General features: G+C 48.0%; 1 protein-coding gene across 2 annotated transcripts in view; it reads left to right on the top strand.

Annotated features, from left to right (window-relative positions):
* Positions 1-15,819, top strand: part of LOC111153895 (5-hydroxytryptamine receptor 3B) — a 45,529-nt gene extending 29,710 nt beyond the window's left edge. For both annotated transcript variants that reach the window (XM_022513195.1, XM_022513196.1), the window contains 7 exons: positions 3,213-3,257; positions 3,585-3,694; positions 4,126-4,295; positions 4,833-4,990; positions 13,315-13,525; positions 13,660-13,842; positions 15,009-15,819. In XM_022513195.1, the coding sequence (XP_022368903.1) occupies positions 3,213-3,257; positions 3,585-3,694; positions 4,126-4,295; positions 4,833-4,990; positions 13,315-13,525; positions 13,660-13,842; positions 15,009-15,244 (1,113 nt within the window). In that variant the 3' untranslated portion in view covers positions 15,245-15,819. The remainder of the gene's footprint in view (positions 1-3,212; positions 3,258-3,584; positions 3,695-4,125; positions 4,296-4,832; positions 4,991-13,314; positions 13,526-13,659; positions 13,843-15,008) is intronic.
* Positions 15,820-19,856: the final 4,037 nt, after the last annotated feature.

Here is a 19,856-nt window from a genome sequence, read left to right as displayed (position 1 = left end):
CAGTCTTGTCTTAGAATTTCTGGGTATTATGAGTACCTTAGGGAAATCTGATTATAGAGATAGTCTACTCAACAGTGAAGAGTTGCAATTTGTTTCTATTGAATTTTGTCAATTCCGAATCTCCGCTACCTTTGTATTCCAGTCCATTGACTAGAGCCTCCCAGCCAGACGTTGAGGCATCTGTTTCTATAGTCTTCGGAACTGGGAAAGAGAAATAAGAATGTGCGGGAATTATCTGTATATTTGCTAACCACCAATTTAGATCTAAGTAGACTCCCTCTGTTAGGAAGACTAATGAATTCCAATTCTCTGAAATATCCTTTGCTTTTAACAAGCAAGATGGAAGGTATCTAAAGAAAAAAGAGAGAGAGAAAGAGATACACAGAGGGAAAAGCTGTGAATAATGCCACCAGAGAACCAATTATGTTCACCAGCTGGCAAAGAGAAACTTGTTTCCTTCGACAAAAAAAAAAAAAAAAAAAAAAAAGAAAAGAAATTCAGTTTTAGCCTCAGACTTCTTTTTGACATTGTGTTCTTTAGGGCTGAATGACAAATGCTCCCAGGCACCCCTTAATATATTAGAAAAAAAATTCTTAACACTTGTTACATGTAACATGACAAAACAATGGGCAGGAAGAGAAAAATGAGCTAAGGCATCAACATGGCAGTTAATAAGAATCAACTGGGTAAAATAATAGTCTCCTCAGCCATGACTGAGTCAGTGACACGTTCATGACCTGGTGTGACAGACATTTAAAAAAAAAAAAAAAAACCGATCAGGACATTTCATTAAATTAAATTTCATTAAATTTTAATTTAATTTAATTTCCTTAAAAGTATATTTGCTATGAAAGAATGGTTACAAGCTATATTTTCCAGTAAGACAAACTACATTTTGAGCCCAGTCTCCCCCTCCCCCAGTTTGTGGGGAACCCTCATCAATGGCAGCTAACCTAGAACTGAGCCCTTTGTGCTTTAACTGGGGAGACAGACCCCACATCTTCCAGTGTCAATAAATCAAAGTCCAGTTCAACAGCATGACAGTTCAGAGCAAGAAAATCAAATCTAACTAAATAATGCTGATTTTAAAAACATGATTTCAGAATGTCTCCGCTGGTAAAACTTGGAAGGAAATGGTGTCTCCTCAAGGTTCATTCATGTTGTAGCATGTGTCAGAATTTCTTTCCCTCTTAAGGCCGCATAGTGTTACTTTGTACGTATAGACCACATTTTGCTTATGTATTCATCTTTGATGGACACTTGGGTTGCTTCCACCCCTTAGCTATTGTGACTAATGGTGCTGTGAACATGGATGTGCAAATAACTGAGTCTCTGCTTTCAGTTCTTTTGGATTTATACCAAAGAATGGAATTGCTAGACCATATGGTAATTCTATTTTTAATTTTTTAGGAACTGCCACTATTTTCCATAGCAGCTGTACCATTTTATATTCCCACCAAGAGTGCACAAGGATTCCAATTCTTTACATCTTCACCAGCACTTATTTTCTGTTTTTGTTTGATTTTGTTTTGTTTTGTTTTAGTAGCCATCTTAATGAGAGTGAAGTGGTATTTCACTGTGGTTTTGATTTGCATTTCCCTAATGATCAGGGATTGTGTTAGCCAGCTTGGACTGCTGTAACAAGTACCATAGACTCTATTTCTCACAGTTCTAGAGGCTGGGAAGTCCAAGATCAAAGTTCATAATTGGTCCATAGCAGGGATATTGAGCATCTTTTCATGTGTGAATTAGCCATTTGCATATCCACTTTGAAGAAATAATCCATTTTGAAGTAGGGTCATTGTTTTGTTTTAATTTGTAGAAATTCTTTATGTATTCTGGATATTAACTCCGGATCAGATATATGATCTGCGGATATTATTTCCATTCTGTGGATTGTCCTTTTACTTCTTGAAGCTGTCCTTTACCTTTTTTTTTTTTTTTTAAAGATTTTATTTATTTGACAGAGATCACAAGCAGGCAGAGAGGCAGGCAGAGAGAGAGGAGGAAGCAGGCTTCTGGCTGAGCAGAGAGCCCGATGCAGGGCTCGATCCCAGCATCCTGGAATCATGACCTGAGCCGAAGGCAGAGGCTTTAATCCACTGAGCCACCCAGGCGCCCCTGTCCTTTACCTTTAAAGCACGAAAGGTTTTCATTTAGATGAAGTCCCATTTACTTTTTCTTTGGTTGTAGTGATTATGGTGTCATCCACCGCCCAATTCAAAGTCATGATGATCTCCTTTGTTTTCTTCCTTTTTAGAAACGATTTATTTATTTATTTGAGTCAGAGAGAATGTGTGCACATGCAGTTGTGGGGAGGGAGAGAATCCCAAGCAGACTTCCCACTGAGGTTGGAGCCTGGCGTGGGGCTCTGTCCCAGGACCCCAAGATTATGACCTAAACTGAAACCAAGAGTCAGCTGCCCAACAGACTGAGCCAGCCAGGCACCCGTCCTATGTCTTCTTCTAAAGTTTTACAATTTTAGCTCTTACATTTAGGTGTATGGTCCATTTTGAGTTAATGAGTGAATGTTTGTACATGGTGTGGGATATTCCTTTTAATTCCTCAGGACATAGCAGTTTTAGAATGCTCTTTGCTAGAGTAGATATGAAAAAATTAGTAAGGCGCAGGTTTTTTTGTTTGTTATTCTTAGGGGTCTTTTAAAAAAAAATTACTCATTGCCGACATGGGGAAATCACATCTAGATCATCAAAAATACAGTTCATTTACATGAAGCTCATTCAGTCTGTTTGATAAGCAGAGAAATCCAAACAGAAGGTAACTTCACAGGAATGGCTGCCAAAAGCAGTTGAGATAATGCTCATTGAAATATTATGAATAATATCTTAATTACAAATGAAAGCTTGGTCTCATCTTTTTAGCCCAGAATTGGCTAGGCTACATGTCATTTTTTAGTTTGATTAATGGCAGAGTAACTAATTAGGGTAGGAAAGGGATTAGCAAATCCTTCAAGATGTCAGATGTAGTCATGGTGCCATTTTGTCATAGAGACTGTGGTAAAGTTCACGGTGACAGGCATGTGTAAATAAATAGGAACCGAGAATACTCAGACTTGAAGAGTGAAGGCAATACTTTCAAAATCAACATATTGAGTTAGATTTGTTTTTTTCTCTGAATTATCATCGTGTTGAATTGGACTTTCATTTATTGACATTCTAAGATTTGGTACAGATTTTCTCTTTGCCTTGCAGGACGCACAGAACCAAAAATTGAAGACAAGTATATGGTACCACGAGGTAAATGACGTTTCTTTCTGTGCATGCTGGACCCTTGATCTTAACCTGTTGCAAAATATCATTATTCTAAGGAATAGATATTTTCTTTGTGTTTGCAACTTAGCTTCTTAGATGTGCAGCAGACCTAATTTATTAGATTTTGTGTAAGATATATGGCCATGGTTTCTGGTTGGGGCACCATCTTTAGGAGCTGGGAGAAAAGTCCTCTCCCCTAACAGTGCCATCAAGCAGATCAGTTGGGTTATTCACCCAAATCCCTCTTCAATTCTTTGGTGAGACTGACATTGCCCCTTTTTGATAAATTTCTTTTCTGGCCACTCCTTACAGGTTTGGGATGATGAGTTTTTATCCTGGAACCCCAGCATGTTTGATGAGATTAGAGAGATCTCTCTACCTCTAAGTGACATCTGGATGCCTGACATCATCATCAAGGAGGTGTAAGTGTGCTGGGGTATATTTCCATGGGGTTTAACACTACTTGGACTGTTCAGGCCACTTGCTCTTACTTTCAGTTATTGCTGCTGTTTTTTGGTTTTCATCTTGGAAAGGATCACAGTTTTGGGAATATTCAAGTTGGAAGTACCATGACTTGATGTCATCTAAGATACAGATTGGATTGCAAATGCTCGAGGTTACTCATGGATTATGTCTGTGTTTCAAGAGCACCAAGTGAATTAACTTTTGAGACTCTGATTACTGAGTCCATCTTTGCCAGGGTGAATTATGTCACGGGAAATGTGATTCTTATTTGCACTTCTGGGCAAGTCCTGGGTATCATGGTCACTGCCATCTCATAATCAGTTCTGCCTGTGGATTGAAATGGGGAAGACCCTCTCTGTAACAGCGAGGTCTCTTGTGTTTTACATAGTGTGGACTTCGAAGGATCACCCGACCTTCCATATGTCTATGTGAACTCATCTGGGACCATTAAGAACTCTAAGCCTATCCAGGTGGTCTCTGCGTGTAGTTTAGAAACCTATGCGTTTCCGTTTGACATCCAGAACTGCAGCCTGACCTTCAGTAGCGCCCTGCACACAGGTAAACTGGGAGAGGCCAGTCTGCTAGTGGGAGACACACTGCGCTGAGTTGGCACACACGGGTAACATTTGGTCGTGCCATCCGCGAGGTCATTTTGTTCTCGCACATCATTGACTCTTTGCAAATCTCAGTGTCTTCTTACCGTCTTTGGCTTCTGTTGTCATCCCGAATAAATCCTGTGCTGTGCCCAGCTCATTGCTGCTGTTGGTTTGGGAATACAATAGTTGACCTCTGCTGCCTCTGAGAAGGTTATAGAAGTCCTAGGACCGTGGCCAGCATTCTATGGATAATGGAATACAAACTGTAAATTCACAGCGGGGTTTCATTCCTGTTTTTCTTTTGTTTTGTCTTCCTGCTCAAAAGATTTTATTCCACATTGCTATCCCTAATTCAAAATGGTTATACTGAACCCTGTCTCCGTGAGACTGTACATGCAGGGGCAGGAGTAAAGGGAAGAATTTGAATGGGGAGTTGGAAAAGTTGGTTGTTATCGAGGCCTCTCTCTGTGGAGAAGTCACTTGCTTCTGTTGTTGTCAGTGCATGACATCAACCTGGCCTTCCTGAGGAGCAGAGGAGACATGAAGCATGACAAGAAGGAATTTTTGAATGACAGTGAGTGGGAGCTTCTCTCTGTGTCCTCAACGCACAACATCCTGCAGAGCTGCGCTGGAGAGTCTGCCCAGATTCAGTTTCACGTAAGTCCTCCTCCCTGTCCCGGCTGCCCACTTCTCGGCAGCCCTGGGCCTTCTGTGTTGGGCTGAGGAGTCTCTGCTCTGTTGCTTGTTCTCACTTGTGATCATCCGAGAACAGATGACTCTGGTGGCTCTGGACGTCCCCCGGCGTGATGGCATTTCCCAGACCAGAGATTCAGCCACAGGCCCTGGACTCCTGCTGCAGATATCCCTTATGTGGGTATAAAAAGATTGGTTTTCAGGCACCAGAACCACCACCATAGCAGGCATCCTCAAGCCTTTCGGTACATACTGACATCCTCATTCCTAACAGCCATGGAGAGGGAAGAAAAGAAACCCCACATACAACAATAACAACAAATTGGGAGAAGACTGTCTCTTCGACATTATTGTCCTGTTTTTAACTGAGTCAATTATTAATTCCAGATACAAATTTATAAAATTATCATTATTAGCTTGACTATCTCGAGCAGTTAGCTAACAAATCACCTGCAGGATCCTTGGAACCTATTGGTGGTTTCTGGACCAGAGAGGACAGCTGCTCTAAAATGACTCAGTGATTACCCAGACTTCTCAGACGCGCCACCAGGGACGCGCTTGGCCGCACTATCATGGGGAGGTTTGGTTCGCAGGAGCTTGGGAGGTGGGTGTAGGACAATGAAGCCTGCTGGTTTACAGTCCAGAGGCAGCCATTCTCCCTTCCCTGATAAGTGGTTTGCAGCACGATCATGCGGCTGGTCGACCCACGATTCATATTCACTTCTGCTCTTCCACACCAAGTCAGATAGTGGTGGCGGTCGGGTGGGGAGGAGTCCTTCATGCCAGGTAGTGTCTCTGATTGAAAAATAGAGACTACAGACCAGCCAGGATTATACTCAAGATGAATTCTCCTGAAAATAAATCTTTTGAATAAGAGGGAAAGTTCAGACTAGACTAGGTACTGTGGTTGCGCTGGCTAATCTTATGCTAAGAGAGGGTGAGATAAGCTATTCTCGAGGGCACAGGTGCCCTCCGTTGTTAGTAAGTGTTCTATGTAACCTTCTAGCAAAGCCCTGGTTAAATCAGGGCCTCCTAGAAGTAGCTGTGGCTTGAACCCGACTCCGTATGACTAACTAATCACAACTCATGCCTTCCCAGTGGTGGGGTTTGGGTGTTTCCCTGTTCTGCTTGGTTTCTAACAAAGCTAGCATTGTGGCTTGTTTGTCCACCTCTTTGTAAGCGAGAGAAGAGGAGGGGAAGAAGAGAAAGCTTTTTTAACTTCAATGAGTTTCTTGGCTAAGAGTAAACACCTCATTAATTTTAAAGATATCAGCCCACAAACATTATTAATGCAGCCCAAATAATGGAGAGCATTAAAGGGAAATGTGAGGGAGCAGCACGCGCAAGGTAGGGCATAGTCACCTAGCAAGCGCGCCGGAGAACGCTGCACACACCATTACCTACGCTGCACGAATGAGACAAACAAAGGCAAGAGACAGGGCAGGTAAACAGGAGTCGTGCACGCACATGCATGCACACCCACACACACATGTACACACTTGCACACACACACACACACACACACTTTCCATAGAGCAGCCATTACTTGTGGTTACACGTCATCCCGTACCCTGAATATTAGTTTGTCTTCTCAGTAGTGGCCAGAGGTTTTCTATTTGGTAGCTCCATTTTAAATGTGATGAGCAGAGATGTGAAAGATCATTTAAGGAAAGGAGAAGCTTCCCTGCATCTCACGAACAATGACCCCCTCCTCCTCTGCTCTGTTCACCGCCATGCTGCATCTGCACTTACAGAGTGTACGTGGACGCAGGCTAGAGGTAGACCGCGATAGGACTTCCTGCTTGTGGAGCTTTGCCCTGGATGGAGGCTGAAGTGGGCTATGTGGCAGGGCTGCCTTCTAGCCTGGCCCTCTAGAACGGAGGAGGGAGGGAACCCTGAGTAGAGTCACAGATCGTGTTTCCTAGGGCAGGGAGCCAGACTCAGCAGCGGTTCCACTGCTCTGAACAGACGTAAAGTAGGTTCAGTGACTATCCCAGTTCTTTATTTCCCTGACCTGTCTCAGCCTCTGTGTCCCCTCCCCCGCCTGCTATGTGTACCGTGGCCAGACTTATGTTCTCTTATTCTCAGTCCTCCTGCTCTGAAGTTAACAACTGACAAGTCCTGGTGTCTTTCAGTAGCCCTTGGGCAGTGATGTGAAATTCAGAGCCCGGATTTGTGCCAACATTGGGTCTACTAGGGTCCTGACAGCAAGGGCCATCTCCCTCTTAATCTAATCACGTGCTGTAGCCCTGCCCAGGCTGCCCAGCAAGGGGTTGGAGACAAGCCCACGTAGGCGGGAGGGAAAATGATCTGTTCTAAACATGTTGTCACTCTGGGCCTGATGTGCTCTGCTGCCATTGGTACTAAATCACATGCTCAGGATGCCTTGTTGGTTCCAGCTAACGGGCAGTCCTATCTGCTGACTCCAGGACACGGACCGACTCCAGGACACGGGCACTGAGTCAGGCTGTGTTCCACAGGGGACCCAGAACACAGGCCCTTCTGCCTCCGGGGATGTCTGTGTGCGCCTGGCTCCCGGTCCAGCAGCCTTAGGAGGGGATCTTACCTCCAATATGTTATCGGAGGTGCTGGTTCCCAGAAGCAGCAGGGGAAGCATTTGATTTCTTTATGGCAGCTGTTTTTGGGGTTTTTTAAGGATGAGGGTAGAAGCGGGAGGAGGTAGGAATAAAATGTGAGAATTCATTTTGGATGGAAGAGGGTGGACAGCTGTGGGAACTCCTGGGAGCCCATCGCTCAGATATCCTCACAATGAGCAAAAAGTCCGTGCGGGAAGGAGGTGGGAGCCCTCTGGGGGCTCCTGGAAAAATGCAGAGGGGCATTTGAGAAAGAAAGTTGCCTGCTCTATCCTCTTTCTCTGACATAGTTTTTTTTTTCTAGATTAGGGTAGAGTAATTTTGTTGAGATGTCTATTGAATGCAGTTAATAAACCTGATAGATCTTTCTGAATCCACCAGCGATCAAGGGAGAGAGTGAAGAAAGAGAATTTAGAGTCCTAGAAGTCTTTCCAGGTCACTCAAGTGCCCCTGGAATCATGAGCTTTCTGCTCATCCCCCCTGACCCGTGGTCCAGATCCAGGAAACTCTCACTCCTATGCAAGGACCTCAGTTACATGGCAGCAACTTTCCCGTTCTTTCCGAATTGGGAATGTTGGGAGGGGCATGGGAGAGGAGGAAGATGGGCTTCTGTATGAAGCGTGAGGCTGGGCGTCAAAAATTCCAACTATGTCATAAAGACGGTCATGCAAACTTGAGTACTGGTAGGTCTGCCATCAAGGAGGCAATTAAAGGCTAACCTTGGGGCCTATTCCATCTCCAAGGAGCTCTCCACACACACATTCTGAATTAGATTGATCTCTTTCATTAACATCAATAGGCTCCAAATACCTTTGTGTACTTATTATTACCTGGCTTTAATGGATAATGAAATTGTGGCATAATATTGCTAACACCTGAAGGGTGTCTAATGGAGAACACGGACTGAAACTAAAGTGCTTTTTCTTCCCTTTCTGTGGAATTTAAAGGCACCAGCTCCTTTAGTCCATTAGAAGTGATGGGCTCTAGGTAGAGCCAGTCCCATGGAGAGCGGTGCCTCACTGAGCAGGTGACATACCTTCCTCCCAAGCATCAGCAGTCAGGTACTGGCTCCAGCATGACCTGCAGAGAGGCGGCCCTCAGAGGACCAACCTCACCCGGAGAGCCCCTGTTTGTGCAAACTCCACACTCCCACCTAATTGGAACTAAAAGTAGCGTTACTCATAGACTCAACTCAGTACAACTCAGTGAACATCTTTTGAGCTCTTATCACGTGCCAGTCTCAGTGGCCCCACTGGGACCACAAGCATGAGTAAAACTGGGCTCCTGGTATCCATCATGGGCCTCAAATGTGGCCCAGGGAGACTTGAAATAATAACTACAAAACTGAGCATTATTTGACACCACACACCATTGAAGAGTTTGAACATGTGATCCTCGCATGTCTATGTGATTGGTGCTCTGAGTACAAATCATGCAGACGGGTGATTTGGGGGCACAGAGAAGTGAACTCCCCCAGTTCTGAGTAACTTGCCCAAGGGGACAGGGTGACTGTGGAGCCTGAAAAATCTGACTCCAGAGACCACAGGCTAATCCTATATGTAGCTGCCACTGCCACACAACTCAACACATATGTTCTAGGGCATTTTTGGCGTTCATCACGGCGTGTTACAGGGCAAGTCACCTGTATTTGTTTCCTAAGGCTTCCATAACAAAGGACCACAAATCGGTGGCTTAAAACAACAGGAATACATTTATTCTCTCACAGTTCTGGAGGCTAGGAATTGGTGTGTCAGCATAATTAGTTCCTCCTGGGAACTCTGAGGGAGAATCGGTTCCATGCCTCTCCCCTAGCTTTTGGCGGCTGCCAGCAATCCTTGGCTTGTAGATGTATTACTCCGATCTCCGCCTCTGTCCTCACGTGGCATTCTCCTTTATGCATCTCCTCTCTTCTTCTCATAAGGATACCAGATCTCATAAGGATCCTGGGACAAGGGTCCACCCTCTTTTGAACTACTTTGTATCTGCGGTGATCCCATTTCCAAATAAGGTCATTCTTAGCTCCCAGGAAGGACATTCATTCTTGGGCCATTATTGTCCACTGCCCTCTGGCCCTCTGGCTCCCCAAAACTCAGGTCCCTCACATGTGCAAAATGCATTTACCCTATCCCAACATCCTTAGATGTCTTAACCTATTTCAGCACCAACCCTGAGACCAAAATATAATCGAAATATAAACTCAGAAGGTCCCAAATCTCATCATCTAAGTCAGGTACAGACTCTGAGTATGGTCCATTCTGGCACAAACTTCCTTTCCATCTGCAGACTCCAAAACATCCAACCACCAGAGCCCGGTTGCTGATTCCACGGGATGGAGAGGGGAGAAACCTATCCTATTTACTGTACTAATTCCAATATTTTAAAAAGTGCCTGACATTCTGTTCATGCTCAATTAATGTTCTTTGAACAAGAGAATAAAGGGATTTGAGGATCAAACGAGACATGAAAACAAATCATTTCTGAAAACTATGTGATAAAATTTAAAATTTCTTTAGGCTGCACTGGGCTTGTAGAAGAAATTAGTCCATATGTAATATTGCTCCTAAATCAGTCTAAATAAAAAGGAAGGCCCTTTGCTCTTGAAGAAAATCAATAGAGAGTGTCTATATGCAGGGGAGACATCTGCCCTGTGTGACAGCCACCTTTGTGGCTACAAGTTTCCCTTCTACATTCAGCTACAAAACATCCTCCAGGGGCAAAATATCCCCCTGACAGAATGGGCTACATGGTTGGCGGGGCCAGGTACGAAGTGAAAACGTGGGGCGCCCTATTCAAAATTACTGGTTTCAAAACGGCACCCCAGCAGAGCACGAAACCAAGCACCGATCCCTTCTAAGTGCTGGCCCCTGTGTAACTTCCCAAGTGGTATGCCCATGACGCCAGCCTGCCTCCAAGCCTCTTGGCTGTGGCCACACCTCTCCCCTGGCACCTTGGGGGTCATGGAGTCTGATAGAACTGGGGTTCCACCTTTGGTTCGGGCCCAGGTTTACGTTCACTCTCTGCAGCAGCCTCTGGTTAGAGAGGAACCGGGTAAACACGTGCTAGTTACACAGGAGCATTATTTGGAGTAAAGCAGCCGATCTCAATCATAGCCAAATGCTCAGCAAGCAAAAGTAAGGTGCTTTTTAATTTTTTTTTTTTTTAATTTTAAAAAGAGGCTTTGTTTATTTATTTTGCGGGAGAGAGACAGAGGAGGGGAAGAGGGAAAGGAGGAGAGAGAATCCCCAGCAGACCCCATGCCCAGCACAGAGCCTGACATGGGGCCCAATCCCATGACACTGAGATCAAGGCTTGAGCCGACACCAAGAGTTAGACACTCAACCAACTACACCATCCAGGCTCCCCAGTAAAGTACTTTTTTAAAAAAGGAAAATCAAGACATACAGCCAGGATCACTTAAACTAGCACACATGGGCACTTAGAATTGAGGGCTCCTGGAGCTTGAATCCCTTGCCTCAAAGTCTGGGCTGTTTCTGTTTACCCTCCCCCACCCCGCCCCCCGCCCACTTGAACTTCCTTTAGGATGCTGTTCTTACACTTCTCATCCTCTTCTATGAAATCTCTAGGGGAGACTTCCCACTTCTCCCCCCCTAGAGACATCAGGCTTGATCGCCCCACACCAGCCCACATAGCCCAGGCCGGGCCCATCACACAACACCCGCGTGGGCTCCAACCAGTCAGCTCCCTTCCTCCCACCCCCAGCTAACCGCAGCCATCTCTGTCACAGCATGACAAAGACTACCTGAGAGGCCCAGGGTGACGACAGTTCATTTGGTGGTGGTTTTCTTGTTGACTGTGCTTTGGTAGAAACGTGTTTTAACCAAATTATTACAAAGCATGAGTGTTGCTCTCCTTTAGATATTTGCAGCCAATTGGGCTTAATGTGAAAGACAATAGCCCGACTACAGTCCCCCAGATGGCTCCGGCCCGCCAGGCTCTACTGAGTTGGGATACACTCCCAGACCCAACGGCTGGGGCCGCCGCTGTCTTCTGCAAGGCAGTAGATGTCTGGTCTCGCCCAGCCCAGCTCTTCCCTACCACCTTCTCCTCCATCCCTGGCCTCTGCCTGGGCTCCCTCAGAAGATGGAGATGAGGGAGAAGAGCCCTGAACTCAACTCAGATGTCTGCTCAGACCAAGAGCTGTAGTCAAGAGCTGTGGCGGAGAACACTGGGCTTGGATTCAAATGTGGGGCACTGCCCAGCTTTGCCACTTACTCCACTTACTTCAGGAGCCGAGTTTTATTTTTAAGAATCTAGATTGGGGGGTGTTCTACTACCTGCCAACAAGCTCACAGTGAGAATTAAACAAACCACATCATATGCATAAAAGCATCGCACATATTATCTGACACACAGAAAGCATTCAGCTGTTCGGTGGATCAGAGAAATAGAAGATTTCAGCATTATTTTCCCCCCAGATCCAATAGGAAAGGGCTCAGAACATTCATTTGTTCAGTAAACATGAATAAGGTAGGTATTGTTTCTGGCCCCATGAGGAATTTTTCATTGTTGTTGTTTTGCCCTCAAAGTGTCATGGGGAAGCAGTCCTGTCATTCCCTGATGAAAATAGTGTGTGTTCATCAAAGACACTTCTGTCACCATCCCAGAGAAGTGAGGTGTACCAAAATGGCAAAAACAGAGCAACATTTTGAGTCTCCAGTTCCCAGCTACAGAACCCAATTAGCAGGTCTGTACGCCCAGCCATCCTGCCGGGCACCTGCAGCCGTCCCCCCACTTACGTCTGCTTCACCCCTTCTCTTCCTGCCCTGTGCCCCTGGACATGAACCTTGGCCTCACTGACCAACGGGAAGAGGGATGGAATGGGAGGAGGTTGGAGAGAGGGGGAGAGTGAGTGGGGTTTGTATCCCTTCATTTTTTCTCCCTGTGGAATCACCACCAGGCTGGCTGTGCCCCAGAGAGGGAGGAAAGGGCCATAGCTCCTTTGTGGTGGTCTCCTCCACCCAGCTTTCTCTCCTCAGATTCTAGTCACATTCCCAGCCCTAAACCCGTTCAGGACTCGGGGGAGACACAGCTCACCCAGTCCTCCCAGATATCTGGGGCACTGCCCTCTGCCTGCCCATCCCTTGTCAGCAGTCTCTTCGCCAAACCTTCCTCAGATTCCCCCGGGGTACCATTTGGTCCTGCCCAGACTCTGACAGACACACAGGTGCTGAGACGCTCGCATTCTACAGAGGGGGACAGGCTAAGCCAAAAGCAGTACAATATGTTGTATGAGTGGCATAAGAAGGAAGATTTTGGTTTAAGACCTGGATTTAAAACAGTTTCTCACTCGCCAGCTGTGTGAGTTTGAACAAGCAGTTTAATCTCTGCGAACCTCAGTTTCTTTGTCTGTAGAATGGAGATAATAATAACCAGCCTTTCAAATGGGCATAAGGATTGAACAGGACAGGAAACAGAAGACACTTGGGCTGGTGCCTGGCATACAGCCAGCAGCAAATAAATAGACACATCTTCTTATAATTAGTGATGTTAGTTCTGCATAAAAGCTTAAAGGTTTTTTTTCCTGTTTTCTAAACCACAAAATAATCTTTTTCTAAACTACATAACTTTTTCACATTATGCAAACATGTTGGGACATCAGGGAATGTTCTTGACTCTGGGTTCTAGTCCCTCAGCACAGATCCTCTTTTCACCGGATGCCTTGTCCCCGGTCAGGTGGTGATTCGCAGGCACCCACTGGTCTATGTTGTGAGCCTGCTGATTCCCAGCATCTTCCTAATGCTCGTGGATCTGGGGAGCTTCTACTTACCACCCACGTGTCGTGCCAGGATTGCGTTCAAGACCAGCGTGCTGGTGGGCTACACCGTCTTCAGGGTCAACATATCTGACGAGATGCCCAGGAGTGCACTGAGCACCCCTCTGATTGGTAAGCAGCCCTGGGGACACCAGACACCCATCTTCCGTGACTCCTGTCACAGATCTGATGTTGTACTTCAGATCAGGGGAGGGAGAGGCCCTAGACACTGTGGCTGCTTACACCTCTCTGGTTCCTTCCCTCAGGGGTCTTCTTTGTGGTCTGCATGGCCTTCCTGGTTATCAGCTTATTTAAGTCCATCCTGTTGGTCAGATTCCTTCATGATGAGAGTGGCGCCGGGCAGGAACGGCCCCTCTTGTGCCTTCAAGGGGACACCGATGCTGATGAGCCTAGGACAGATCCCAGAGCCCAGCTTGCTGGGGCAACAGGTTTGTGAGAAGCCTCGGGGTCCCTACCCTGTCCTGCTTGATCACTCTCTGCACTGGTGGAGCACCAGGCCATGTGTCCTGCTGTGTGAAAAATCTGGAACACTGGCTTCTTAGCCCCTGTGCTGCACTTGATAGGACCTCTCCGGAGACCTCGCTGACTTTCCAGAAAGCCTCGCTTTAGCTTAGAGGTCAGGCCCTAGTTGACTTTGCTTGTTTTTGTTTGTATTTTCCACTTTTAGCCAGTCAGCTGGAGCGACTCAGCGACTGACTCTGGAGTAATCAAGTGCCAGTGTGTGCGCACACGGGCCTGTATGTGTTTGGGTCCCCGTTGCTTCATGTGAACAGGTGTGTGGATTATCCCAGGGCTCGCTTCAGCAGCGCATATAGTAACACTGGCACAGTGCAGAGGTTAGTGTGGCCCTGCTCAGGGATGAGAGGCAGACGTGTGAAGCATTCTGTATTTTTACTGTTTACTTGGAAGCTGCTAAAGAGCGTGTATCCTGAAAGTTCTCATCACAAGAAAAAAACGTGTGGCTGTGTGGTGGTGGTTAACCAGACTTATTCTGGTGATCGTTTTGTGTGTGTGTGTGTGTGTGTGTGTGTGTGTGTGTGTAATGCTGTACACCTGAAACATACTATAATATGTAAATAATATCACAATCAAAAATAATCATCCCAGGGGCGTGTGGGTGGCTCAGTTGGTTAGGTGACTGCCTTTGGCTCAGGTCATGATCCTGGATTGCTGGGATCGAGTCCCGCATCGGGCTCCCTGCTTGACGGGAAGTCTGCTTCTCCTGCTGACCTTTCTCCACTTATGCTCATTCTCTCTCTCTCAAATAAATAAAATCTTTAAAAAATAAAAATAAAAAAATAAATAAAATCATCCCAGCCCCTAAAGCTCCACCGGAGTCAGTGGGGCTGGCCCCGGTTCAAGAGGATCGGGGGAGATCTAGCCCTGACAGGCTTCCTGCACCGCCCAGCTCTGCCACCTTCTGCAGAGCTTCCTCGAGCAAAGCCCTGCCCCCGGCCCCACCAGCCCAACCCAATCCACCACCCTGTTTCCCCTACAAACCTTCCTTGTAGGATGAGGCCGTGGGCTGCGGTGGGAAGCCCAGGGGGCCTCGGGAGTCCCCAGCTCACCCGGGATGTTTTCCTCTCTCATGCAGAGCCCCCCTTCTGTCAAGAACACCAGGTCCAGCCAGGGACCCTGAAGGAGGTCTGGTTCCAGCTGAGGTCCATCAGCACCTACTTCCAAACCTGGGAGCAGGCGGAGCAGCAGGAGGTTAAGTGGCTGGCCCTCCTGCAGCGTTTTGACCGACTGCTCTTTCAAGCCTACGCCGTCGTGCTGGGACTCTATGCCGTCACCCTGTGCTCCCTGTGGGCGCTGTGGGCCAGCTCGTGAACACGGGAGCCTGCTCGCTCTCAGCACGTGGGGCAGCCTCCAGGGTTTCCGCGGGGGTGGAGATGGGGGCACATGGGTTAACAAGCTCCTCACTTCTTATTGCCTCTTGTCCTTCAGTGCAGCTCACAGCTGAGGGGGCACTGCATGACCCAGGATCAGGCATTCCGGAGGAAAGTGCCCAGACATCTCAAGGTATACAGTGAAAAGGAAGCCTGCCTTCTGATTCTGGTTCGCTCCCCCAGAGTGACCACCACTAGCAGTCTCTTTCAGAACATGCCTAGGTGTATTGCAGATCATTCTTCACTTGACTTGATTCCCAGGGTCAACCTTGCACAAAGCAGAATGCAAGATTCGCACCATATCCGTGTCCTGAAGCCCTTGTTCCCACTGTCTCCCATGAGCACCTCTCCCCCTGCACCCCGTCACCTGCTGGAGGGAAGCCGGTACCAACCTCTCGGACCGAATCAACACAACATGTGTAAGACACGGCGCAGGGGGTAGGCTTCCTGCATGGCCCTTGGGTTCAAGGACATTATAATCCACTGTCCTTGTATTTGTCAGCTAGGGCTGCCATAACAAAACACCAGAGGCTCTGACGCTTAAACAGAAATGTCTTTTCTCCCCACTGAGATCAAGGTGTCAGCAGAGTTGATTTCTTCTGAGGCCTCTGTCCTCGGCCCACAGCTGGCTGCCTTATCCCTGTGTCCTCAGGTGGCTTTCCCTTTGCACGTGTCCCTATCTGTGTCCGCATTCCTCCTCTTATGAGGACACCAACTCTGTTGGATTAAGGCCCGCATTAACAACCTCATTTAACCCGAACCACCTCTTTAAGGGCCCTACTCCAGATACACATTCTGAGGCACTGGGGGGTTAGGACTTCAATGTGAATTTGGGGCAGGTCACGCAATTCAGCCCATGCTATTCTCATGACTGTGGACACTTGGCCAGTCCAAAATCTGCAGGTAGGCTGGGACCCAGGGAATAGTTGCAGTTTGAGTCCAAAGCAGAGGCGTCGTGTCTGCTGGCCAAATTCCCAGCTTATTCCAGGAAGCCAGTGTTTTACTCTTGAGGCTTTCAACTGATTGGATGAGGCCTACCCACATTCTGGAAGGGAATCTACTTTACCAATGTCTACTGATTTAAATGCTAATCTTGTGTTAAAAAAAAAAAAAAATACCTTCACAGAAGCATCTAGAATAATGTTTGATCAAATATCTGGGTCCTGTGGCCCACCCAAGTCCACACGCAAAACTAGCCCTCACAGTCCCCGTGGCCCCATAGCTTCCCATCTATGCCGACAGTTGCTTGTTAAGACAGAAGAGCCCTGGTCACCAGGCACTCGCATAACTCATCAGCTTCTGGCTCTTACTCTCCAGTAGCCAAATCTGTACTGACCGGCTTACCTTACAGCAGTTCCCGGGGCCCCCTCACCTGAAGGTTAGAGTTCAAGTCTTCCACAAGTTTTCCTTCCTCTCATTTTGACTTTCTTCCTTTTACATCGCTTTTTTTTTTAAATGGAGGCTTTGTCTGGCCAAGCTCACCTGCTTGCCGTTCTGTCCAGGCCTCCACAGCTAGCTGACATAGTCTTTTGCGTCACCAAATCTGTGTGCCACTCTAAGGACCCTGCTCAAAACGGCCTTCCCGCGCAGTCATCCTGTGACTCTGTCTCCTTCTCCACCTTCAGTTTTACCTTATCCTTTAGCCTTCCCCCTTTGAATGTTTTATGGCTTCCTGTGCATGAGTGTGTATGTATGTGTGTGGGGTATGTACGTAGGTGTGTGTGTGGTGGGTGTGTGTTTGTAGTGTGTGTGTGTTGGGTGCATTTGTACACGTGTAGGGTATGTATGTAGGGGTGTGTGTATGTAGGTGTGGGGGTACATGTGTACGTGTGTATATGTGTGTACATGTGTGTGTACGTAGGTGTGTGTATGTAGATGTATGTGTGATGTGGGGTACATGTGTACACGTGTGTGTTGTAGGTGTGGGGTGCATTGTACATGTGTACGTGTGTATACATGTGTGTACGTAAGTGTGTGTGTTGTGGGGCGTGTATGTGTGTAGGCGCATCACTTGTCACACAGACCACAGACTCCTAGAGGAGTCCCCTGTTGGCTGCTTCTCTTCTCTCCGCCATGTCTGCACAGGTCCGCACAGAGCTCTGCTCCTGGCAACCCTGCAGTGATGACCACAGAGCGGCTCATCCCAGCTCACTGCTGCTGTTGGGCACGTCTCTAGTGTGTTCTCCCAGGCCTGAGGCGAGAGTCTACCCAAGGTCAGACTCCCGGTGCTCCAGCCCCGCTCTGCCCACCGTCGGGGCAGCCATCGGGAGCTTGTGGACCCCAGGAGGCTGAGTGAGAATCAGCCCTCCTAATGCTAGGAGCAGAGGACACAAAAGTCCAAAGCTGTTTGCTAGGAACTTTTTGCAACACTAAAATTGCCTTTTAAAAAACCTGCCCCCCCATCCCCTTAAAGAAAAAGAATTTAAATTCTAACAGCCTTTACCTGCATCCTCCCTCTCTCATTACCTCCCAGTTAGTGCTCAACGCCAATTGTCCATGAAATTCCGCTGCTGCTGTTAATGAAATGGGGAGTGTAAGAAGTTTGTGAACAGGAAGTGTCCATGCAAACCTCCACCTGTTTCCCTACTCACTTCCTCCTTTCTACCCCCGGCCACCTCTGTCTCCCACCGCTCAGTTAGCCTCTCCAATGACCCCCTAGATCTCTCTGCACGTCCTCAGTTATTATAGGGGAAAGGCCTGCCGTGGACTCCCCGCTACAGAGCCTCCTTCCTGTCCAGCTGTCCTTAGAGAAAGCACCTGGCTGGGGTCCTGGCAGCATCACTATCTGGCCAGGGGACCTTGAGCTTCAACTTCCCTGTCTGGCGTTAGGGTCGCTCATACTTACTCCACCAAATCGCACAACGCTGAGGGTCAGAATGAAGCTGTGTATTTAACAATACTCTGAAAAGTAGGTAATACATCACAAAATAAAAATAGGACCTCCTGCTGTTAACAGATGGATTCCAGCCTGAAGTCTTTGGTGTGTCGTCCTTCTCCCGCTGCCTGCCTCAGATTCCAGTTATGGGCTCTGGTTCAACCCACAAGTGCCCTTATTCTGGGACCCACAGGCCAAGGACTAAAACCATCCTGTGCCTTCTTGTAGGAGACTCGGGTGGGGGGAGCTGCCCAGGGCCTTCCTATTCCACTTCCCAGGTAGCTCCCTTCCGCTGCCTCCCTAGAGGACATCCCCAGGTTCTTTGTGTGTGCCTCTACGAGGCAGCCCTTCAGGGGTGAAGCCTGGCCGCTAAGCTGGGCCCCAGCGTGAACCACCTCTGTCCGAGCACCAAGGGCCCTGATCTCAACGTGGCGGCCAGGGATTCATGCGAAGCCCTGGGGTCAGCTCTGCATCCCGAAGCAGCACCGTCAGTAACCAACGGCCCTGGAGCAGAGTCCCTGTGCGGTGGGAGGCGGGGAGGGCGCCGGCACCCTTTCTGTGCACAAGTCCTCCACATGTTTATCCGTTTCACGATTCCTGTTTCACAGAGGAAGGAAACTGAGGAACAGAGCAAAAATGGGATTCTCCCAGCTGTGAATGCTCCGACCATCTGCTGTTTCCCAGAATCTAAGGTAGTTTTGGAACTCACCAAGAAAATCACAGCTCCAATTCTGGGGACTTCACTGATGTCTAAAATATAGACTTAGCGAAGCACAGCCCCAGGCTAGACAGGCAGCCCTCCGTTTTCTATGTCATTCCATCTCAGAATAACTTGCAGGCACTCTGCCCTGGTCTCTTGTAGCCTGTGGGGTGGGTAGGGGTCTCATGCATGGCCTCATGCACGTCCAGGTGGTGGAGGGTCTCACTCACCTCTCAAGACCTCCCCCTCTCCCTCCCTGCTTGTCCTAGAGGGGAGAAGCTGTTGTGGTTAAGGAAGCTGAACCCCTCACCCTTCCATCTCAAGGACCCAGCCAGCTTCTGGGGTCCAGCTTTGAGCCTGGACAGGTCAGACCAGGAAGCAAACCAGAGCAGTCACAATTCCAACCCTGGGGCCAGGCAGCATGGAACAGCCCGTGGCTCTCGGCAGTGAGGGGGGGGGGGACTCACTTCCCATGGATCGAAATACACATAGAAAGGTGAGATTAGCAAAAGGATGTGCACCTGATATTTTTGTCTCATGGTTCGGCTCTGGAGCTTCTAGTAAACTTCAGATCTTGTGTTTAAGGTAGGGAATTTGTCCACCAACTCCTGGCTGTAGGATGATCGCCCCCGGGCAGAGACCCCCCCCCCACCCCAGTCCCCTGTTCCCTCCAGGACGGCTCTCCCCCTCTCCCTGCAACCCCATCTGTGCCCTGGAGCTCATCCCAGGCGTCTCTCTGTCCTGTTCCCTGGCTCACACTCCATCTCAGCAGCCCAAACTTTTCAGTCCTGAGTTATTTACCTGCTGAGACAGTAAGAGCTTCATAATTAGCTGAGCAACAGCATGGAAGCTTTGATGAGCAGCCAGGCCCCCCATCACACTCCGGTGTCCGTAATTGAAATGACCCACGCCCGCCACTGATTAGATTAGGGGGCTGAAGCAGCCCAGTGTGCGCCCCCAGCCCCTCCCTGTCCTGTC

The sequence above is a fragment of the Enhydra lutris genome, unplaced genomic scaffold (genome assembly GCF_002288905.1).
Source record: "Enhydra lutris kenyoni isolate GAN:26980312 unplaced genomic scaffold, ASM228890v2 scaffoldscaffold34, whole genome shotgun sequence".
Taxonomy (NCBI): domain Eukaryota; kingdom Metazoa; phylum Chordata; class Mammalia; order Carnivora; family Mustelidae; genus Enhydra; species Enhydra lutris.
Note: the sequence above shows the minus strand (reverse complement) of the source record. Positions and strands in the feature narration are given on the sequence as shown.